The sequence below is a fragment of the Astatotilapia calliptera genome, chromosome 12, assembly GCF_900246225.1.
Source record: "Astatotilapia calliptera chromosome 12, fAstCal1.2, whole genome shotgun sequence".
In the NCBI taxonomy this organism is placed as follows: Eukaryota; Metazoa; Chordata; class Actinopteri; order Cichliformes; family Cichlidae; genus Astatotilapia; species Astatotilapia calliptera.
In genome coordinates this window covers 34,440,220-34,464,921 of record NC_039313.1, presented here as the reverse complement: position 1 = coordinate 34,464,921, position 24,702 = coordinate 34,440,220, and the positions used below count along the sequence as shown (strand labels likewise).

The 24,702-nt window shown below is 43.3% G+C and overlaps 1 protein-coding gene across 1 annotated transcript in view; it reads right to left on the bottom strand.

The window, feature by feature from the left end:
• The window catches only part of unc13ba (unc-13 homolog Ba (C. elegans)), a 182,796-nt gene that overhangs the window by 102,860 nt on the left and 55,234 nt on the right, over nt 1-24,702 (bottom strand). The window contains exons 10-11 of the mRNA XM_026186060.1: nt 12,090-12,377; nt 11,481-11,568 (exon numbers count right to left, since the gene is read on the bottom strand). Of these exons, the coding sequence (XP_026041845.1) occupies nt 11,481-11,568; nt 12,090-12,377 (376 nt within the window). The remainder of the gene's footprint in view (nt 1-11,480; nt 11,569-12,089; nt 12,378-24,702) is intronic.

Genomic DNA, 24,702 nt, shown 5'->3' with positions numbered 1-24,702 from the left:
CCATCTGTTTGTGAATCTGTCTGTTTAGTTCAATGTCTTGTCTGGTTCCATGTATCTGAGTTTCCTGTTTTATTGTGAAGGTCCGTGTCATATGTGAGTGTGATCAGTTTACGTTTCCCCTGTCCCGTCAGCCCAGATTCCTCCCAGCTGTGTTGCCCTCCTGTCTCGCATCCCCTGATTACTGGTGTGTGTATTTAAGCCCTGTGTGTTCTCCTGCCTGTTGCCGGTTCGTCTGTGTTCCTCCGTGTCAGTCTGTGTTCCTCCGTGTCAGTCTGTATTACTCTGTGTCAGTCTGTGTTTCCACCGTGTCTTCTCCCTGCCGTTCATCGTCATCCTCCTCTGCTCGTTTTCATTCAGGTTTGTGCTCTGTAGTTTAGTTGTTTCCCAGTTTAGTTTAGTTCGAGCCCCGTTTGCTGTTTGTCCACATTCTTTTGTGTTCATTAAATCACCTTCACTCCTCTACGACTGCCTGCGCTTGGATCCTCATTTATTCCACACGGCTCGCCTCGGCAGCCGTGACAGTACGAACCGGCCACTATGGACCCAGCAGCAGTCAACCCGCCCGAGGAGCTCCGGGAGGACATTATTTACTCGGTGGACAGATTAATTAACTTATGGCTCGAGCATGAGGGGAGAGAATTCCGCCAAGGCATAGCTGTTCGGCTACAGCGCTTAGTTTCTGGTCTCCCCTGGTTGCTCAGCTCACTTCACCCACTCACACAGAATTTCGTTCTGAACGAGCTTCATCTTCTCCCCCCTGCTACCACCCACTCTGCAACTCATGCTTCACTCCCTGACCCGACGGAGAGTGTCCTGCCCGGCCCGTCGGTCCAGCCTTCAAATGGGAAACGGCACTCACGCCGTCGACGCCCCTCGCCACAGTCGGACCCCAGGATATCAGAGCGGCCGACTGTGGTGAGTAAAAAGGATAACGGCTCCAATCTGAACTGTAAGACTTTTTCTTCTGGGGTTGTTCGGGGTGTGTCAGTGGGAGCTAATTCACAAAGCTTACCTACCTTCGTGATAACTGATCTCTCCCAGGTTGGCATTTTTAAGACTTCAGCGAAAGCAAAGGGCTGTTGTTCTTCTGAACCTATTAAACCCATGTCAGCTAACCCAGGGTCTGCTAAAACTGTGGCATATATCCCAGAGACAATTAACACCAGCTCTGATAATACCAGGACTGTTTATTCTTTTGAACTGCAACCGGAAGCTCAGTTAGCCGCCCGGCCTCAAGCTCAGTTAGCCGCCCGGCCTCAAGCTCAGTTAGCCGCCCGGCCTCAAGCATTGTTTCAGTCACCCTCAGTTCAGCCTCCTGTTCAGCAGCCACTAGCCCTGCACCCTGTGTCACTTGCTACTCCGGTACAACAAGCCCAGTCAAATCAATCTAAAAGGAACTGGGTTTCATCCGTTTGTTCTAAGCAGAGAGACAAACCCAAGAACAATGTCAACATTCCTCAAAGGCTGGCCAGTTCTGAGACTGAGATGCACTCCAGGGCCTCCCCAGAGGCTGGGTTTCAGCCCCCATTAGACTCTGGACCCCTGGAGTTTAAGAAGCCACCTGAGGACTGCACAGAGCTGTCGCTGCCTGAGCAGGGTCAATGCTCTGCGCAGCTGCAGGCCGCTATGTGTTTGCCAGAGGCCCGTGTGCCTGCTGGTCCTGTTCTGTCCCTGCCAGAGGCCCGTGTGCCTGCTGGTCCTGTTCTGTCCCTGCCAGAGGCCCGTGTGCCTGCTGGTCCTGTTGCGTTCCTGCCAGAGGCCCGTGTGCCTGCTGGTCCTGTTGCGTTCCTGCCAGAGGCCCGTGTGCCTGCTGGTCCTGTTGCGTTCCTGCCAGAGGCCTCCGCGCCTGCTGGTCCTGTTGCGTTCCTGCCAGAGGCCTCCGCGCCTGCTGGTCCTGTTGCGTTCCTGCCAGAGGTCTCCGCACCTGCTGGTTCTGTTGCGTTCCTGCCAGAGGTCTCCGCACCTGCTGGTTCTGTTGCGTTCCTGCCAGAGGTCTCCGCACCTGCTGGTTCTGAGACTGTTTTTGCTGGGGGGCCCGAGGAGCCCGTCCAGCCTTCTGCCTCGTTAGCTGGGGGGCCCGAGGAGCCCGTCCAGCCTCCTTCCTCGTCAGCTGGGGGGCCCGAGGAGCCCGTCCAGCCACCAGCTGCTCCACCAGCAGCCTCATCCACGCTTGCAGCAGCAGTTTCATCCATGCCGCCACCTGCTGCAGCGCCTCCGTCTGCATCCTCCACGCCGTTGCCTGGCCCGGCCTCTGCTGCATCCTCCACGCCGTCGCCTGGTCCGGATTCAGCATCCTCAGCGTCGCCTGGTCCAGCGCATGCTTCGGCTTCATCCGCTTCACCTGGTCCAGCCACTGCTTCATCCTCGCCTGGTCCAGCCACTGCTTCATCCTCGCCTGGTCCAGCCACTGCTTCATCCTCGCCTGGTCCAGCCTCCGTGTCTTCATCCTCGCCTGGTCCAGCCTCCGCATCACCTGCAGTGGCCTCCTCTTCAGCTTCCTCATCAGCTGCTTTGCCTGGTCCAGCTTCAGCATCCTCATCAGCTGCTTTGCCTGGTCCAGCTTCAGCATCCTCATCAGCTGCTTTGCCTGGTCCAGCTTCAGCATCCTCATCAGCAGCCTCGTCTGGTCCAGCCTCCGCTTCTGCTTCAGCCTCGTCTGGTCCAGCCTCTGCGTCTTCATCCTCGTCTGGTCCGGCTTCAGCCTCCTCATCAGCAGCGTCGCCTGGCCCGGCTTCAGCCTCCGCTTCGTCTGGTCCAGCCTCCGCTTCACCTGGGGCTGCAGGGGCCACGCAGCCTTCAGGTCCCCTACTACCACCTCCACATCGTCGGTCATCTGCCTGGCTGCCTGTTGGGCATCTCCGCCACCGTGGACGCCCTCCTGAACGCCGCCACTGCCTTCCACGTGGCCGGCCTCCGGACTTGTTTCCACGCCGCCGTTGCCGTCCGCACGGTCGGCCCCCAGAACTGTTTCCACGCCGCCGTTGCCGTCCGCACGGTCGGCCCCCAGAACTGTTTCCACGCCGCCGTTGCCGTCCGCACGGTCGGCCCCCAGAACTGTTTCCACGCCACCGTTGCCGTACGCACGGTCGGCCCCAGAACTGTTTCCACGCCGCCGTTGCCGTCCGCACAGTCGGCCCCCAGAACTGTTTCCACGCCACTGCCTACTACGTGGCCGGCATCCGGACCTGCCCCGTTGCCATTCGCATGGTCGGCTTCCTGAACTTGACCATCTGGGCCTTTTTGGACTCTGTCCCTCCGTCCTGGGCCCCCTCCGCCCGCCCTGGTCGGGTTGTTTTCTGTTTTGTTTTGGTCCATTTTTTCGTTTCTGCTGGGCTGTCTGGTGCCAGCCCTTGAGGGGGGGGTACTGTCATGGTCCTGGGTCGGTGACCCAGCGCTTTTAGTTTGTTATCGTTTTCTAGATGATGATTGTTTAAGTTCTGTGTTATTTTCGATCTGCCTCTGAGTCTGCGTCTGTATCTGTCTGTCTATGGTGTCTCCCCATCTGTTTGTGAATCTGTCTGTTTAGTTCAATGTCTTGTCTGGTTCCATGTATCTGAGTTTCCTGTTTTATTGTGAAGGTCCGTGTCATATGTGAGTGTGATCAGTTTACGTTTCCCCTGTCCCGTCAGCCCAGATTCCTCCCAGCTGTGTTGCCCTCCTGTCTCGCATCCCCTGATTACTGGTGTGTGTATTTAAGCCCTGTGTGTTCTCCTGCCTGTTGCCGGTTCGTCTGTGTTCCTCCGTGTCAGTCTGTATTACTCTGTGTCAGTCTGTGTTTCCACCGTGTCTTCTCCCTGCCGTTCATCGTCATCCTCCTCTGCTCATTTTCATTCAGGTTTGTGCTCTGTAGTTTAGTTGTTTCCCAGTTTAGTTTAGTTCGAGCCCCGTTTGCTGTTTGTCCACATTCTTTTGTGTTCATTAAATCACCTTCACTCCTCTACGACTGCCTGCGCTTGGATCCTCATTTATTCCACACGGCTCGCCTCGGCAGCCGTGACAAAGTCTGTGTCAGATTGTTTTAAAGTGGTTAAACATGAACAAAGCAGCATCATCTGCCCTCTGCTTTGTTACTGCCTACAGCTTAATTTTATCACATAAACAATTTATTAACACATATTTGTGGCGCCTCCTCCCTGTCGTGGTTTGTATCATTCAACTGTACAGCAGGTCACATTTTTACGTCGAGGATAAAAACCCTTGTTAAACCTCGACCACAGCACTCCTGGCAAACCTCCTCTCTCCTTGGTCCCCTCTCCTCTGGATGCATTTTAAAAATTGAAACATTCTTCAAGATGGTGCAATGAAATTGATTTCAAGGTCAACGGCAAGAGGACGTGTGACATAATGAGAAAAAGCCTTTGTTCCGGCTTTATGTTTTCCCTGCAAGTCTGCTGGTTTTAGCTTTTACTCAAACCTGGGTTCTTGTTTACTAGTTGTTACAAAAAAAATGAAGGCTTTATGATCAAATTTTCCTAGACAGAAATAAAATATACATAACAAAACCGATGCAGCAAAAGCATTTACAGTCGATGCATCTGACACTAGAGATTCTCTGACATACAGAGCTGCAGCACATACTGCTGGCTGTCTGGCGACTTGATTCTGTAGAAAAAGAACCGAATATTAATCTTGCATGTTGTCCCTACTCATTACGTACTGAGTGCAGCATAATGCTGTTGAAAACATCCGCTTGTGATCATATTTTTCCCAGATCATCAATAAAATCAGATTAACAATTTTAATGGACAGTTTGTGTTCCGGCGTGAGTCATAAAGTCAACAAAGAGCTGAAAAAAGCTCAACTTGATTTATTTCATCATGCAGAAATTCATCCTAATCATAAACAAGTGTTGGAAGGTTGTGTTTCCATAGAAATGCGACATTGTTGCCATGCTACAATGCTTGCGAGAGTGATAAAATACTATTTTTGTCCTTAATGGCATAACTGCTGTCCAGTGTCCTGCAGATATCTTCAGAGATACAGATTTCTAATCTGAGACTACACACACTAAGTACAAATGATAATAAATGACTATAATATATAACTATATCTCAATTAAGTTTTACATCAGTGTGGATAAGTTGCTTCCTGATGAAGATGGATGGGTGGAGTAAGTGTTGTTGGAAAAGTCAGCTTTACAAACTGAATTTAAAAGGATGTATTATACTTTTTATTCTTCTAACTCCCTTCTGATTGGCTGCCCCTTGTAAACATAAGGCTTGAACAGCAGGTCGGTGAGGCCTACCTGCCAGAGCTGCGTACCTGAAATCACCATAATAAGAGTTTACAAAGAGAAAAACCAGGATCCCAATATTTGCAGCATTGACTTTTTCATACACTGACGTACTTATTTAAATTGATGATGGTCGCCTAACTATGACAGAAAATGAAAAAAACCACAATAAGTCCACTTTAAATAACAACATTGTAACTGACAGTACATATACACACATAAGTATGAGTACCTGAAGTGCACTGTTACTACCCTTATGGTGTACTTGTCAAAACCGTCAAAAAGATGTCCACCTTTCCCCTTGACATGTCACTATCTGGGCTTTGCAGTGGAAAAGAAGGGACAAACAACAGTCAGTCAGTAGGGAGTGATCCACTGCATGTGTTATGAAGCCATTACATATTTATGGATGATAAATTGTTGGTTTCATTGAATATTTCCCAAACTGTGGGGCAAAGAACCAAAGCAGGTAAAAATATGGAGTGCAACTCCACTAACAAAGGTTAGCAGTCTTTATTTTCACAACCTGGGTCCTATTTTATTATTAATATTTGATAACAAATGAATTCTTTGCCGGCTTCTTTGTTTGAGTGCATGACAGAAAACAGAAGTGTTTAGTACTGAGAGCATCTCGGAAGAAAATGTGGCAGCTGTCAACATGAAAAATGCCAGCCATAATTCTGCTATGTGCACAGTTTCCCACGATCAGTTAGGAACACTGTACTCTCCAAATTCAAGCAATGCACAACTACAAAGAGTAACATAATAAAGTAAATGTATCTAAAATGAGACATGGCGAATGAACTAACACCAGCAATTACATCTGGAAATATACGCAGCTTAGCAGTGTTTAGGAAAAGGCTACAATTTTGGCAGATTTCTGTTTTCAGCGTTAGCACCTGATGGTTCAGCCAATACCCTTCAACGCATTCAGAGGCAACTCTCATTTTCTAAGATGCTCTGTGCACAGTTGATGCTGCCTCTTTGCATCCCATTTCCATCCAACATCTCATTTTTCTTTCCTATTCTGACTTAATCAACGTCAAATCTCTTGTCACTGACGTCTTCTCTGTCTGTTCTGGGGTCGTACCACTGATGCCCTCACCTCTGGATTTCCACGTGTGGACGTGAAAGTGGTGAGGTCTCAGAATAGAGATGTGCCACCAACATATGTATTTTTACAGCAATGATCCTAACTGACAGCTCCTCCTCTCGTCATGTAGAATACAGTTCCAATAATATCTGGTGATTTGATGGTCAACATCTGTGATGCATAAGATTACATCATAGATGTGTTCTGACATATTGCCTTACAGTGAGATACAGTTATTAGCTGCTATAACCAGTGAAAGAATTGATTGCAGTTTGTTCAGCCGTCAAATCTTTTCTTCGATATCAAACAGGATTTCTAGCTAAAAACTGAACATTTAGAAGCTACATTTAATCTCCAAACAGAACTCCCAAGAACACACGCTAATGAGCATCAACTAGCAGCACAATACTTGTGTAATTGGTCACGAAAGGTGAAGGATCTGATGTGCTTTCTCCTCTCGGTTTTGCAAAAGATCAAAGGTGGCATTTAAAGAAACGATCTCTTGTTGATAAGCCGCTCGGGACTGGATGAACTAATTATTCTCTATGATCTGTCCTGGAGTGGCATGCAAAGGCAGCAAAGGAGTAGGAGGTTAAGAACTTTTATTCTGTTTGCACCAAACACAAATGAAACAGACGACTGGAAAAGCAGGTCCCAAAAAATATATCTCACAAAGGGAGGAGAATATTAATACCTTCAAAGCTTTTCCACTGGAGCTTTGACACTGTTTGTGTACTTATAGATTAAGTACTTGTCGCACCTCAGAAAAAAAACAAATGCGTGGAACCGCCCTAAAATCTCTAAAATGCTGAAAGAAGAAAATTATGAACAAAAATATTAATCCAACTGAGGGATTGTTAACTTTAGGCTGGACTATTCTAATTCGGTTCTATTAGGTCTCTGAAGAGCCTTCAGCCAATCCCAAATCGATTTTAAAATCCTTCATGTTATAGTAAATACAAAAAGGCGAGATGACAGAGGTTCATTAATATCTTTAATACCCCATCAACCATTTTATCCAAGTTCCTCTCAGAGTTCAGGTGTATTTGTGATTCCTTTCTAAACGTGGAAAGAAAGGCAGGTCCTTTAGCGACTAGAATTCTTTCCTGTGGAATCAGCCTAAGCTCACCTATTCTCTTGGTGAGCTTTCATTCTGAAATGCATTGAGCGCCACGCTTTTCAGTGTCTAAGGTAGTCTGATACGGTTCAATAGTTCTTCACATCTGAAACAGGCACAGACAAAAGTGAAATGATGGTGTCAACACTGACATAAGACATGTAACAGATATGTCTGAGAAGGCTTTTTTGCCTTTATCTAAAATAAAATAGTACGTTAGTGTGTAGAGTCAGAAAAATCACAATAAGGCTAAAATATGTGGAGAAGGAATTCTTGACCGAGCGTCAGGAGTGAGAATGTGTTAGTTTAACCTTAGAGCCCACAGGTCATTTAGAACCGTGTGTTCAAATATATTAATTTAAAATGAACTTGTCTTTTTTCCTGTAGTGTGTGCCTTGCCTCTGTGCTCTCTCCTTCTGAGTCTCCCGGCTCCTGTTCTGCAGCGACCTGCTCCAATGTGCACATATTTAGTTTGTTTCTTCGTTACTTTGTTTGCGTTTCCCTCACTTCAGCCATGGAGACAGATGGCTGCCCTCCCTGAATCTGGCTCTGTTGGAGGTGTCCTCATGTTAAAAGGGAATTAGTTCTCTCCAGTATTGTCAGGTGTTGTTGGATTTCTCCCTGTGATATTTTTAAGTTTTTGCCTCAGAGTCTAAAGTACCCACAGTTGACTGATGTTATTGCAAACTAAGAGTATGAATATATATGAATAAAACTGAATTTAACCTATTCAGTAACCTGAATAATGTATCATTGAAACCCTGTGACAGTAACAACCTCCACATTAAACCTAATATAATATTGTAGGGTGTCATTCCCATGCTAGCTGAATCTAGTTTAAAACTGGCACTAGGTGGGTCATTAATCTAAATTCATAAGATAAGAAACATAACAATGGAATTTAAAAACTAGTTATGACTAAAATGTCTGCTGCTGGCATCAGAAGAAGGTGAAGAGAGGAAAAAAGGGGGGGGAAAAGACTAAAACAAACCCATGATTCAAAGAAATATTACAAAAGTGGCAAAGGACCTCTAATCTATGAGGACAAATTGAAGGTTTCTTCAGATAGAAAGCACTCGAGGTGACTGTGAGCCACAAACATGTCAGTTCAAAGAGAAATTCATGCAGCGGGGCACTAAACGAAGAACTAAATGGAACCATGAACCATTTCTTGTTCTTTTTCTGACATTTTCAATAGCTCTTTAACTTTCAATGCCAACTAGAACCACTAATTCCAAGTAAACACGCACCTGTAGTTGTAATAGTTCAATGTCGCACTGAACTCACTTAACAAAGCAGCCACTTTGTGTAAGGTCCCAAATTTACCTCCTAAGAAGTGCCGTCAAAAGACAGATTTGATTCATGAACGAGCGCTGATGAGCTTTATTGTTTAAGGAGACAGAGTCACAGATGGGAGATGAGATAATTTAACATAAACTTAATGGCTCCTGATGGAAACTTCTCACTTCTGTCAGCCTCCTGCCAGGTAGGTCAGTAAGTTAACTGGGATTCTGTGTTTTGCTCAAGGGCTCTCCTCTCAGCACGGGGCCGTGAACCCACTCGCACCCCCGCATTAAGCCAAAGTGAACTAAGCTTGTGGCATTTCAGAGGCCCAAGAAACAAATCAGAAATGAGAATGTGAAATAACCCAAAGAACAATGAACACAAAAGCAGATCTCAGTTGTGACTGTTTGTGAGTGTAGATACTTATTTTCCATCTAGGGACAAAACTATGGACACCACAAACTAACTGTTAGGGTTAAGACTGTGCTGTAGAGTCCACATGTATATAGAACATGCATTTATTCATTAGTATAAAGGAGGGACAATGGACTGATTGCTATACTGTCAAAAAAATTACAGGAACACTTTTTAACACGTCTGAGAGTATAACAACAAATCAAATACATTTGTGGGACGTTGATCTGAGCAAGTAGCAGAGGGAAGTGTTGATCTGTTTTTATAAAATTAACAACACCAGCAGTAGAGGGGCAACGATGAGACAACTCCCAGAACAGAAATGATTTTGCAGGTGGACATTGTTCCCCTTCTCATCTTTTCTGTCTGTTTTTCACTAGTTTTGAGGGTCAGTGTCACTACTGGTAGTGGCACAGGTAGTCCAAGAAGGTGGCCTGAGGGCCTGATGATTTGAATTTTGAATTTGAATTTGATGTCGTGTAGTTAGCCCCGTGTTCACTGCCCAGCACCTTGGAGCTTGACTGGTATTGCCAGCACCAGAAATGGAAAAGAACCCTGAATATGTGTGACAAACATGAAGGGGTCTGAAGGGCAGTCTTACACTGCCTGTAACATTGTTCAGTATGACTGGTTTGTTGCTGGGGCAGGGGGGCATATCCATGGACCACAGCCTTCTGTAGGGTAGGACACATCTTCATCTCAGCCACATATTTCCTGATACCATTGTTCATATTTTGCACTCTTCCTATTGTAGAGCACTTAATGATATATGGACTGTGTTAACGTTTATTTAGTCTTGCTGCCCGATCAACCAATTTATTAAGATCACACAGCCTCACGGATTCTCTCATTACATACTAGAAGTTGCAGGACGTAGAGAGCAGCTTAAAGCATGAATGCAAACACAAACAAATTGAGATGATTATCACTTCAGGTGCTCATCAAATTTTCAGGCTTCATTAACTGGTAAGTGAATGGTAAACAGACTGGTTCCTATATAGCGCGATTCTACTCTGAGCACTCAAAGCACTTTCCATAACTTGCCTCATTCAACCATTCAGACCCATTCATACAAGCACCTTTCTATGCAAGTGCTTTCTATCTACCATGCACGCACATTCATACACTGATGGATGCATCGGAGCAACATGGGCTTTCTAAATCTAAGCAGGTTGTTTTCTATGTATGTTTTAACTACATTGATTTTTCATGTAATCTATAAATAAAAATAGTCAAATTGTCATTGTAAAGCAGCCACATTCACTGTGTTCACATGCTTTTAGGTCACAAAGTGAAAACAATATGAATATTACAAAGCAAAAGCTCAGAGTGTTTAGACAACAGCTGTTTCCAACTTATGTTTAGTTTACCTGAGTTATTATGAGAATCACTGGTAATAACTAACTTTTCTAACTAATCTAACAAAGTCACCCGATGTGCAGTAGAACTAAAAGACACTTAGTTAGAAATTAAATGCAAGGAAAATGTAATTACAATACATTCATTTTCACAAGTTAAAGCATTTCTTATAGTGAACATAAACTAGAAATATATCATACTAATTAAGCCTATGCCTGTGATAAAAATATTTTCTGTGTGTGTGTGTGTGTGTGTGTGTGTGTGTGTGTGTGTACTTGCAGAAAAATTACGAGGCTACAATGTCGTCCTTAGTCTAAAGTCTGATTTGATATGTACAAAACTATATTCCCTATTAGTTGCTTTATTCAAAAATAGATTTTATTGCTGCAGTTATATTCTCCAGGGTTTATGTCTCTGCACAGCCTAAAATGTACTTCTTAGCATACAGTGATTTGAGGCAAAATGACAAACAGGCCAGAAATGACATTTGCAGTACTCAGACCCCAGTCGACCGCAAACCACCCTCAGGTGTTTGGTACTATAATAATGAATCTTTTTAACTTGCAGTACCATATCTTGGAACTAAAACCTTTCTGCAACAGCAGAAGTCATAGCTAGATTTGAAGAAGCCAGTGAAGAAAAGGAGTTTCCCAGATCAAAGCAGAAATCCTTAAGGAGCGCAAAATTGGTGCAAATTGCTGTGGCATGACTTGAAACTCAACCAACCCAGAGCAGTAAAGAGGGAGAGAAAGCATCATTACATGAAGGAAAGTGGAGAGAGAGAGAGGGGGGAACAGGAAATGTCAATGTGTCTGTATCTGTGTTTGGGATTTGGCTGTTTTGTATTTCTTGTGCTCTCTAGGGTTGAACCGCTACTAAATACAATGAACTGATTCTAAAATGTATGCAAGGCATGCAATATGTTTTTGTAGTGAGTGTGTAAGAGCAGCGTAAAGAGACAGGAGAAAGAGTCTTCCTACCTCGTGCAGTTTCACTCTCACTTTGTTGTAGGCTTTCAGCCAGCGAACTTTGGACGGAGAGCAGGGTGGAGGGCCATCTACGAAGAGACTGAGGACCAAGAAGAGATCAGCTTTTGGACACATAGACAAGACCGAAATCAATCAACATAAAATTAAATGTCTTCTTGGCTAAATCTGGTCAGCCAGTCATATATTTAGTTTAAAAATAATCCCTGAAAATTTGGCTGTTTTTATTCTGGCTGAACTGGTCTCAATTTAGCCCAGTTTGAGCATCGTTTTGGACACTATGTAGTCTTAATACAGATCCAGCAATCCCATCCAGCAAAACTCATTGAAGACAATGTTGCCAGATATATTGGCTGTCTGAAAGATGAAAGGACATCTAGAAAAGTCATAGCTGTAAAGGGTTTGGGTTTGCCTCTGGAAAGGTCATCTTTTCAACAAGTATTTATTGGGTAGGTTGTCGTCACTACTTTGTTACTAAAAGCCAATAATTCCTACTGGTATCTCACAAACTAAATGCTGTGTACAGTGATGGATATTTTGGTTAGGATTACCAGCTCAATTACTTTGAATGTTTTTAAAAATGACAATGCAAGACCCACATACCCATTTGTCTGTCTCTTGTTATCGCAGTTGTCCAAGGTTGGTTTAGGAAGGATGTCTGAAGAGTCCTTTAAATCTTTCTTAGAACCAGGCTCTGGCAGTGCATGCACGTCCTTTTCAGCATCGTCCTCTTCTTCCTTGTTCCAGTTGGACGGCTGGTTTTGGAGAGGAGGGCGAGGCTTACTGGGGTGGCAGGACTCTACATGTCGGCGCTCTTCAGGCTCAGAGCTCAGCTGAGAGCTGACTGGGCTGAGGTTGCCTGACGAATCAAAGTGGCTGCTGTCTGGAGGGCTGTAGACAGCAACATCACAATTTAGAATACGGAGGTGATTTAGACAGAAAAATAGTATAAATGTGCAGGTTTTATTCCAAAATCAATATGGAAATCTGCAATTTACAAAATGGTAGTAAGGAACTGATTGATTGTGGACATTTTATTTGCTTTAATACTGAAAAAAAAGTTCAGTTTGCAATGGCAGACATGATTTTGGAATGAAACATTAAAGGATCAAAGGGGAATATAAGGGTCAAAGGACACTCTTTATCATATCACAAAGAATATCACACACAACAAGGAAAACTAAGAGGGTTCAGGAAGATAAGTTCATTAAATACATTTCTGTAACAGTCAGGTCAAGAGAGGTTCCACCAGGATTGCAAAGTTGATGGTCATGACTATGTGACTATCTGCCATCACTGGAAACTTCGTGCATTTTTGGTTGATGTGTCATTTTTACTAATTTTGCAGTCTGCTTCTCCTTGTTCTGCATGTTGCTATCTTTTCTGACACCACCACTTGTTAAAAATTGTGCACAACTTTTAAGAGCATGTGCAAGTTTAAAGCAATGTTGGCATGTTAGTAAAGAAAAAGTTAACCTGTTTAAGTAATAGGGATAAAACTGATAAATCTCATAAGTCATCGACTCAGGGGCTGGAAGACTGAGACTCCTGGCTCTGTGCTTTAACTTGCACGATTTACTTTCTGTTGGGTGTGGGCCAAACCACTTCTCCTTGCTCCTTTTATTCCAGAGTCCAGCCTGCCTCTACGGTGTACGCTGTAATGCCATGATAAATCTATCAGTTTGATTCATATAAACAAATTGGCTAAGGCTTGGAAATAATTCAGAGAACTGCAGGGGACAGAGGAAGGAGGGGCTTTTTAACCACCTCACCAGTGGAAAGGTAATAAATAAGAGCCGCCGGTTTCGTCATTCATTTTGCTTCCATCACTGTCACAAAAGCTATTACTGAGGTGGTGTAAGCACAAAATAGCTGCAGTACATTTACACTTGATGGTTAGCACTTTCTAAACATGTTATCATTTCCTGTGCCTCGATCATGTCAGATATCTGGTAACTGGTTTCCATGTATGGCTATGGAGCCATACAAGAGTTGCAGAATGAGAATGGGACTGGAGTGTCCTAATGAAAACTAATTAGGGAAAAGGGGGGAAAATGGGAAAAGAAAAGCGGGAAAAGGGCTGTACATTTATCTATGCTAGCATGATAAATGAAGAATGCCATTTATCATGTACATTGCACTAGCCTTTTCATAGCTTCCTTCGTTAACTGTTCCTTTGGTTGATCCATTTCCAGTTCTGCATGCACGACATCAGGTGCGTTTACTTCACTCTTATCTAACTCACATGGGGTGACCATTAACTGAGGTGTATCCAAACTTTCTATTTGGGAAACAGAGTGCGAAGGAACACCAGACAGAGGTGACTGTGCTAAGCTGTCACAGCTTCCTGTTTTTGAAGTTTCTGTTGGTCCTTCTGTATCACTGCCATCTTCACTTTCAGTTTCTCCAGAACCTGGGGAAGGTTTATCAGGTTCTGGATCGTCACATTCAGCAGGTTTTGGAGTTTCAGACTGAGGCTCTACGCTGACCACAGGAGGGGTGGATTCAGGTCTGGGAGAGTCAGAGTTACCAAACATTGAGGTAAGTTTCATGCCGAACACAGATGAAACAGATGCTTCCTCCTTTCCAGTTGACTTTTCATCATGGAAAATACCAGCTGAAAGGCTTTTAAAACCAGAAAATAGACCACCATCAGTTTGCTGTGTCTGAGGTGCCTTTGAAGCAGTGGCTGGAGATGTTGAGGTGGAGAAAAGGGATCCAATCGATGATGTACCTTCAGCAGCTACAGACAAAAAGCCTAATTTTGGGGCAGTGAGACCTGGAATTTCAAAGATGCCCTTGTTTTCTGGAGCTGTGGGGGGTGGTGCTGCTTTGTCAGACACTGCAGTAACTGGCCCTTCTGAATGCTCTACATGTTCATCATCCCCTGATTGTTTCTCAGTAGTTTGAATAATAGATTCAGTGAGAGAATTTCCTTCTGCTTCCGTTTCTTTTTGTTCCGTCTCCTCCACCAAACCTTTTTCAGGAAGTTCAGATTCTGTGCTCTTGACATGTCCATCTTCAGATAAAGGTATCTCTGGTTTTTCAGTGATTGCACAGTCTGTCACACTAGCAGAAAGCTCATCAGGTCTACACTGTGTACCAGACTGTTGAGTTTCCTCAGGTTTTGTTGTCTCGGGACCTTTGAACATACCAAGTAAGTCACTTGTAAGAGATTCTGAAGCAATACTACTTGGAAGGCCAAAAAATGAGCTTTTCTGTTGTTGCTGTTGCTGTTGATGTTGCTGTTGCGGTTGTGGTGGTGGCTGACGAGGCGCAGGTGATGAACCAAAAAGTGAGGCAGCTGAACTTGAAAAAAATCCACCAACAGTTGGTGATTTACTTTGTGTATTTGGGGCAGAGAACATAGACATAAACCCAGAAAATGGAGCTGGTTCAGGTGGCTTTTGTGGCCCTGGCTGTCTTGGACCAGCCATTCTTGGCCCACTCATTCGTGGTGCTCCCATTCGCGGCCCACCCATTCTTGGTACTCCCATTCTTTGGACTTGTGGACCAAGAGGCCTGGTCATACCCGGCCTAGGTTGTTGTTGTGGTGGAGGAGTTGAAGGAGCAAGAGGTGGAATTGAGTTGGTACCAATGGTTTTTTCTTCATTTGTTGAAGAGGCCACTCCTGCCAAAGGTGAACTTTCAGATACCTTTTCTGCAGGTTCTGTAGTAGCATGCTCTAATTCTGCCTCAGTTAGTTCCTTCATTGTCTCACCAGATGTGACTTTAAAGTCTGCCAAAGGTGTACTTTCATAGACTTTATCTCCAGGTTCTGTAATAGCATGCTCTAATTCTGCCTCAGTTATTTCTTTTATTGTCTCACTAGATGCGATTTTTGAGTCTTCTTGGACAGCTTTTTCAGAATCTGAAACTGCAGTAACTACAGACTCTGCAGTAACGGTTTCTGGTTTTTGTACCACAGAATCAACTACATTGGTATGTTCAGTGGATTTTTCCTCATCTGTCATTACCTTTTGTTCATCAGCAACTTTTTCCAGCTCACTAGTTAATTTTTCTATAACTGCCTTTACTGTATTTTCTTCACTAGCATCTTCTGAAGTGTGCTCAGTTGATTCTTCTATTTCCAGAACAGCTTTTTGTTCAAAGCTGTCAACTTTCAAAGGCTCTTCAGTTAGCTTTTCTACATCTGCAACTACTGTCTTTTTTTCTGCAGCAACTTTCAAAGCCTCCTCAGATGTTTTTTCTATACCTGTAACACTAGTTTCATCTTCATCAGCAACCTTCAGTAGCTCCTCACTTGGTTTTTCAATCTCTGAAATTGCTAGCTCTGCATTAGTAACAGCCTTATCTTCAACTTTATTTGAACTTGGGTTCTTGTCGGTAGACTCACTAGAAACTTGCAATGCCATTTGCATAGTGTCATTTTTCTCTGAAAGACTTTTGATATCAGCTGTCTCTGCTTCGTCACCTGTGGACTTACTTTCGTCTTTCAAGCTATCAAGTTCTGATTCTGCAAATTTTCTCTCAACATCTACGCTGTCTTTTATCTCTTTATTTTCTTTTTCCGTTTCCGACTCTGCCTGACAAACTTGTTTTTCAGCCTCCACAAGTGTCTCTTTAGAAGTCGTGACATGAGTGTCCACAGTGGAAGCTTTAACCGTGTCTGATGCGTTTTCATCAAAGGGCAATTTCTGTTGTATTGTGGTTTTATTTTCTATATCTCGATCTGTCGAGGGAACAGACATTTTCGTAACATTTTGATCGATGTCTGCAGTTGAGTCTTTGACATCTTGGCATGCCTGTTCTATTTGAGATTCCATCCGAATTGACGATGTAGAAAGAAGCTCTGGGGATATAATTTTTTTGTTCTCAACACAGTCACTCCTTTCTTGTTCTGAGTCATCCTTTGTGCCTTGAGGTTTTACTTGTTCTGAGGCAATTTCCTCCTTATCTGATGATACAGAAAGAGGCTCTGGAGAGACACTTTTTATCTTCTCAACGTGGTCATTCTTTCCTTCTTCCAAGTTATCCTTTGTGTCTGGAGGTTTGACTAGTTCTGAAACAATCTCTTCCTTTACAAAAGCAGTTGTTTCTTGTTCGGGTTTGGTTTCCTCCAAGAAAGACATCCCAAAAAGACCAAACCCAGTTTTAGATTTGTTACTATCAGAACTCCCACCAAGTGAAAACACAGAGGAAACTTTGAAACCTTCTGATTCAGGTGGTTTAGAAACTGGTAATTGTGCTTCTGATGCTTGTTGGCTTTGTCCACCAAACATCGAAAACAGTCCTTTTCCTGTTATCTCTGAACTGCTGGGTCTTGGTGGTGTAACAGTTGGCCCAGGTGGGCGTACTCTAGGACTAGTTTGAGACTGGGCACCAAGACCACCAAACTTTGAAAACAAACCTGCTCCAGGGGTTTCTTTATTTGTAGTAGAACCAGGGAGTATGCCACCAAATATAGAAGATCCAGTAGAAGGTGCCCTTGGTGTAGCACTACCCATAGGTTGACCTCTGGGACTGGGTGGTTGCTGAGGTGCAGATGAACCAAACATGGAAAACAGACCCTTTCCTGGAGGTTCTTTGGGTGGAGGACCTCTAGGTCGCACACTTCCAACAGTTGGACCTCTTGGAGCAGGTGATGCTTGACTACTGGCTCCACCAAACATGGAGAATAAACCTTTTCCCTGTGGCTCTTGTGGTGTTGGTGTTGTTTCTTTGGATCCAGGTGAAGATGGGGTACTTGACCCACCAAACATTGAAAGCAATCCTGTCCCAGGAGGGTCTTTGGCAGATGAGCCAGGAAGAATACCACCAAGTAATGATATACCAGGGGAGGAAGTCTGCTGTGAGTTTGGAGAAGAGCCACTAAATAAAGAAAATAATCCTTTACCTGCTTGTTCATCCTCAGGTTGATCAACCTTGCCAGCAGAACTGTCCTCCTTGGAAACTATTATTTCCTCTGTGAGAGGTTTGACAGGACTGGGCTTAGGTTCAGACAAGGAGACATCCCTTTGAGTTTCATCATAAAGTGGTTGGACTTTTTCAGGCAATTTTGCATCTGAGACTGAAGGTAATTCTTCTGGTGACACATTTTCATGTGACTGTACTCCTTCAGACAGTACGATTTCTGAAGATGTGCTCTCCCTCTTATTAGCTAGAGCGTCAAGTGTTTCAGGAGCATTGGAGGATTTTATTACTGAAGTTGTATTGCCAATCTGGCCAGCCAGATCACCGAGTTGTTCAACCACATCAAGTGTTGTATTGTCTGGAACTGATAATTTTGCATCCTTGGAAGTCAGTTCAGTTTGTGGCTCGTTGGCTTCAGTACTCTCTGATATTCCTTCAGCTCTAGAGAGCACATCATCTGTAGTTGAACATTTTTCAGTCATGATGTGCTGTGAGTCTCTCTCTGCAAGAGTACTACTTTCTGCAGTCAGTATAAGTGGCATTTCTGGTGAAGAGGTCTTGATTTGTTCTAATTCAGTGGATAGCTCTGTGCTACATATTTCTGTAGCTCTAGCCTCCTTAGATATCTCAGACTCTGAAACAGAATAAGGTAAAGAATCTTTATATTCTACATCGGGAGCAGTTTCTTTAGAAACACTGGCCTCTGGGATTTCAGGCGTGCTACATTCACTAAACTCATGCTCATTTGTCTCTTCTTCTGGTGAACTTGCTGCCGAGACAAAAATATGGGGCAGCCTGATATAAGGTTTTTGGTCACCTGGTTCAATTTGTGTCTCAGGTATTTCAGAGCCAATGCCAATGTAAATTGACTTTTGATGTTGACTTTTATCCTGTGATCCATTAGACAAAGAATTTTCACCACACTCAGTATTGCCATCGGAAGACTCTGTGGCTACAGTTTGTTTGGAATGCTCTAGAATCTCATGCATAGATATTTCTGATTCTGGTACAAACATTTTATCCGTGATGACAGAACCCTCTTTGCCACCTGCTTCTGATGTAACTTCTGACAGTGTTTGCGAAGGTTCTGCTGAACTGTCAAAACTCATAATTCCCTTGGGTGGCATGGTATCTGATGGCTTTGTTAGTACCTTTTCAGGAAAAGGCCTTTCTTTATCTTGTTTTTCTTTCTCTGGGATTGCATTTAGCATTGGCGGTGGTTGCTGATATTCTTGAGAAAGAGATGAAGGCAAACCATGTACTGGCAACTCACTGATGTTGGAAACCATAGGCAGTATCACTGGTGACGTTTCAGAGCTTATATCACTTAAAATGGAATCGTTGTTTCTGTGTTCAGATTTGCTTATTAGTGATTGGGTCGGATCCAGCTCTGTCCGTAGGGCTGCAGATTGATCCTTTGTTGATTCAGATGAAAAGGAAGAAGTTACTTTATCTTTAACCACCACTGATCTAGAGTCTTCAAAAGATTTTGTTTGTGTAACTGGATAGGTAATTTCTTTCCTGTTTGATATGTCATTATTTTCACTGGTCAATCTAGAACCAAAGTTAGCTTGGTCAGTAACAGGCAGAGAACTTGACACAATAAGACTTTGTGAGCTTAAAGCAGTTTTTCCTTGAAGCCCAGCAGGGGTTACTGGGGGGGTGGTCTGTTTAATATCAGCTGTCACCTGTGTTCCAGTAAATTGCGTCCTTTGGTCCTCGGATGTAGACATAAGCTGGTGGGACGGAGCAGCAGCTGGCATTGTACTGGCAGATGGTTGCGATCCAGCACCGCTGAATAATGAAATCAAACCCTTAACAGAGGTAGACCTTGCTGCTGTCACAGATACCTCTGGTTGTTGCAATTGAGCCCCAAAGTCTTGGTCAGGAAAGCTACTCTTTAATGGTTGTGCACGCACAGGATCACATTTTGTAGACTGTTGGGATATAGATGTGCTAATGTTCAAAGATTCAGTTGGTGTGGAATATTGTTGGACAGTGAAATGTGTTTGAGTTTGAGTAGACTGTTTTGATAGTTCAAGAGATCCTGTCACAGATGCCTTTGGTTGTTGCAATTCAGCCCCAAAGTTCTGGTTAGGAAAGTTGCTCTTTAATGGTTGTACAGGTAGTGGATCACATTTTGTGGATGGTTGGGATACAGATGTGCTTACCTTTAAAGGTACGGTTGGTGTGGAATACTGCTTATAAGTGACAGGGGTTTGGTATTGACTAGAATGTTTTGACAGTTCAAGAGGTCCTTTTGAAAAATCTTCTGTTGCCATACTTTGTACAGGTTGTATGCCAGAAGACTGTGGAGAAGGTTCAGGTCTAGGCCTACCATCTGGTTGCTGACTAAGTGAAAGATTATGAACATTGTGTGTGGTGGGATCATTTTGGATTGTACCATACAGTTGATGGGTAGATGCAGAAGGCAATGCATGTCCATTACTTGATACTATTTCACTGTTTGGCAGGATTTCTTCAGTGCTCTCATAGCTGTCCACAGTTGCCTGCTTAATAAGAATTTTGGGTCTAGATAAAATGTCAAACTGAACACTTGGATCATGTCTTTCCACCTTTAAAGGTATTGGCTGAGATGTAACAATTGCTGGAGTCCAACCAGTTTTAGCACCAGAATGTTGATATTGGTGTTGCACAGCTGAATGTTGGGTTTGCTGCTGCTGAGACAGTGGATCATGTTTTTTGTAATCAACATTTGCACAACTGAGCGGTTGATATGCATTGTTTAGTGAAGATCTCTTGGGTTCCTCTATAGCCTGAGGAGGCTGTGTCTTCATTTGAACAGGTACAGGAGATAACACTGAAGTAGTCAATGACTCAGAGTTTATTCCTGTTCCCAACTGCCATCTAGAATTTATTCCAGGTTGGATGGTAGAGTTTTTATCAGGTAAATATTCCCTGTATTGCAAAGGCTTCTGAGTATCTTCTCTGATAACTTCAGTACTGGCTGCAGGTGTGTATGGTTGGTGGCAGTAGATACCATTTTGAGATTGTGACGAAATATAAGAAGAAGAAAAATCCTTTGTATTTTGATCTCTAACAACTGTGATTTTGTTTTGAAGATCTACAGTTAGGTTCACAATACCATCTGGTGTTTCCCTTTCTAACGGCCTTTCGGTTTTCCTTCTTTCAAACATTTCTTTTTTTGCTTTAACATTTGAAAAGTTCATGGGCTCTTCAGCTTTTGGCTCAATTTGATTACTTAAAGCACTAGGCTTTAGGCTGTCTTTTGCTGAGAAGTTCACTGGTTTATTTTGTTGCCACATGTCCTTAGAGATGGCATTTGGCCCAGAAAATACATCATTACATTGGTAGGGAAATATATTTGTGTGCAATCTCTCAGTTTTGCTGATTCTACTCAAAACTTGTCTTCCTTGTTGATTTGCAGATTGTGTCACTATAAGTGGTACACCAACAGAACCATTTCTTATCATATTTGCCTTGTTTTTGATCAGTGGCACAACTCCAGTTGACAAGGTATCAGGCACTGTTTCAGACCATTTCTCCTGTGGTTTTGGAGACATGTCTAGGTAGCTTTTGATAGAATTAGCAGGTGCAGATATTTCTTGACATCCACTTTGAACATATCCTTGTTGTATTGGCACCTGTGAGCCAGCCACTGTTGGCTGCCTTTTAGTTTGTATCTGAGATAGGTGGGTTTCCACAATTAGTGGTACACCAACAGAATCCCCTTGTGAATATGAAAAGCCTGACGGTCTTATCCTTACCAGTGATACTGGATCTGAATAGTTTACCATCGCATCTGATTTACCTGTCTTTGTTGACATATCGATTGTGCTTTTAATAGAGTTTGCTGGAGATGTAGCAGGTGATTTCATTTGGGTAATGACTGATAGCTGTGAAGTTATCTGATTTGAATGGAGAAAGGCCTCAGATTTTCTGTGCCATGGTTGTTGACACAGAATAGAACCTGAGTGATTTTGAAGCTTATTCATATCTGTTTGCTGGGCATTTGCATTTGAACTTCTTAAGTTACCAAGAGGTACTTCAGATGGGCTATCAACAACTAATGGTATGCCAACAGAATTATTTCGTACAAATTCATGTGCACTTGGCTTGCTTCTTGTTAGTGGTAGAGCTTCAGAAAGAGTATCATTCGTTCCCACTTCTAGATGTGCCTCCTTAAATTTGGCAGAAGATTTAGAAGTCATGTCTAGTGTGGCCTTAACTGCATTGGCTGGTGCTGTGGCTTGACAGAGTGTTTTGCCAGTTTCAAGAGATTCTGTAAACTGTCCAAGAAGAGGTCGCTGCCTTGGTAATGATATCCTCCTATCACCACATAAAGTCTCCTCTTTTGTGTTAGAAGATCTTATTTGAATCGTTCCAACAGTAAGAGGAAGCTTTTTCTCAACAGGAACGGAATTAGTATACTCTATTGTTTGTTCCGTTGGCTCTTGAAATTCTGCCTTATTTGACAAGTCAATGGATTTGTGACAACTGAGACTTTTGTCTGTCTTTTCAGAAGGTAATGTTTTTCTCTTTGTCAGTGGCAGTGCCTCACAGATAGGAACAGTTGGCACAACAGTTTGCTGAGTCTGCTGGGTTGTTTTCTTTTTAGACATATCTAATGTAGGTTTAATTGAGTTTGCTGGTGAAGTGTTCTTCTGATATTGCTCAGCTGTTCCATTAGACTGATAAGGAGGAGTTGTGGATATCTGTGGGCTCTGCTGCATTTGCAGGCCCACACCAACAGAGCAATTTGGTTGTGGTTCCTGAGTAGCTACTTGTTTTCTGAAAATTGGGCTTAATAGTGGTGAGGTACATACAGGTTGTGCTGATTTCATTTTTGCAGTTTGTTTAAGACCACTATTGAGGCCAGAGGCTTTACTAGAAACATCAGTAACTGAAGAGCTAACACTACTGTGAGAACTCTCTGACAATTTGGAGGTAGAAGATGGCTTGGGTGAATTGTCTGCTTCAACTTTAGTGCAGTTTGTCTCAGTCATTATATGGGTACTCTGAGAGCCTGGGAGCTTTTGGATATGAACTACAGAAGTTACATGGCTGGTTGTAACTTCTGGCCTGGACAATCTTCTCTCTGATTTCTTGTGAGGATCAGCATGCCTGTGATCAGTCTGAGAACATGTTGGACTTTGCTGTAATGTGTTCATAGTGCCATATTCTGAATCAGGCCATTCAACTTCATCTTCCTCAGTTTGTTTGGTAAGATCTACAGCAATGGTAGTCTGGCCAGTCAAGTCAGTGTTCGCCTGAGTATCAATGGACTGTTTCTCTTTGAATCTTTTTAACTTGTACTTTGTGAAGTCAACAACTTCAATTCTCTGTGCAGACTTTACACTGTCATCGGTTGCACCTTTTTGTTTGACATTTTTGATTTGTTTCATTGTGGCAGAACAGTCTATGACTTTATTGCATATTTGAGAGCTGGCAGTGGTTAAAAGTGATGTACGATTTCTATTGTAAAGGTAAGCTTCACTGTATGTATCCGAGCTGTCATTTAAAATATGTAACTGGGGTGTAAGTTGCTGAGAGGATTTTTGTGGTTGATTTTGAGACAGGGAAGCACTTTCATCAGTTGCTAAAGAACTGTTCACGTTGCTAATGCTAGACATCCCAGTGACTGTGATTTGATTTGGTTGTGATAATACTCTGGGTCTCTCTGCTTGAGAGGGCTGTCTTGCAAGCCTATGTCGCTGTGGTGAAACTGAAGGTACAGTTGAGGTAGATGTCGTGGATGAAATCTTAATAGAAACTGCCTGTGATGGAGATGCTGCAGAGCTGACACCTGTACTAACAGCTGGTGGTGTCGGGAGTTTCCTTCCTGAATGCACAGGTCCTGGTATTTTTTGAGCTGATGGGCTCCCTGAAAGAATCCTTGATGTCTCTGAAACCTTGTTAGACACTGGTGGTGATGTAGCAGGTGTTGATGACTGTATTCCAGTTTTACTTGTATCAGTCTTGGAAGGCCTTTTAACAGCTTCTCCAGCAGCTGAAACTATAGAGCTTGACTTTTGTCTTGGTGGTTCTGCAAGTACATCCTCTGCAGGTGCAATCCTGATTTCAGGAATTTGGGAGTGTCTATTTGGAAAGATTTGTGTTGAACGATACCTTGGAGAATGTGCTGATGAGGTTGTATTTACATCTGCTATTGCCTGATTCTTCCAATATGGCCCTCCATGTCCACCTTTCAGTGACTTTAAAGTCATATCAGCGGCCTCTATTGGTTCCTCTTGATGGTCATGAGTATTTTGTAACGATTCTACATTGATCTTTTTTAGCTTGTACACAGAAAAGTCTACAGGTTGTTCTGCTTGGGAAGATAGCGATTCCTGAAACATTTGAGAAAAGCTTTCCAAATTCATGTTCATTATTTTCTCACCCTTTTTGAGTGCAGAGGTTAGGTTCACAGGAGCATCAGAAAGAACTAACCCATTCTGCTGGTCACCTTGAATCCAGAAGCCTTCATTTTCAGTGTAAAAGGGGATTTTAAAACCACAAAGGGTAACTTTATCCCTTTCTTTTTGTTTCAGAATTTTAGCAATATTTTCAGTGATATTTCCAAGAGCTTGTACATCCTCCGGTGTAGCACAGGCATAGAGATGTTTACCAGCTCTGTCAGTTAAAAGAGAATAAATGTAATCCTCATTTGTATAGACATAATATCCACAGTCCCCAGCCTCAGCTGGCCACCACAGCCCTTGTTCCAATAGTAAAAGCCATTGTTGATACCACTCAGAGTCCTTAAATAGCATTTGTTCTTCTGCATCTCCTGTAATGCCTGCAGATCTGCTTAAATCCAGGGCACCACGTCTTAAATCCATTGGACCCTTTTTTGTGGCAAGTTGTTTTAAAAACTCAGTTGCTGATTTCAAATCAAAGTCTTTATCTTTTAAATGACTAACAGTAGTTTCTTCCACCATTTTGCTAAATTCCTGTCCTCTGCATTCAGTGAGCGACTGGCATCTACTTAACTGGGTCTTTGTTTTTTCCGTAGACAGATTCAGCGCACTGCCTCTAACGATCCAAGGTTTAGCATTTCCAGCAAGATTATTCAATTGGTCACAGCTACTCCAGGATTTGTTATCTCTGCAGCTCATGTCAAACAGAATAACATCTTCACCTGGCTCAAGGAAACGATTTCTGCTTCCAAAAAGCTGGGCAGCAGAATCCCTCCAAGGATGCGAGGGTACATTAAAGCCACTAATGTCCATTTCTTTAGGTTTCAAACATGTTTGATTCTCCCATTGAGGTGGTCTAACTGTAGGAGCCATATGCCCTTGGTATGTTTGGTAGCCTTCCTGGACTTGAGTTGCAAGGGATTCAGCAAGGATATAATCAT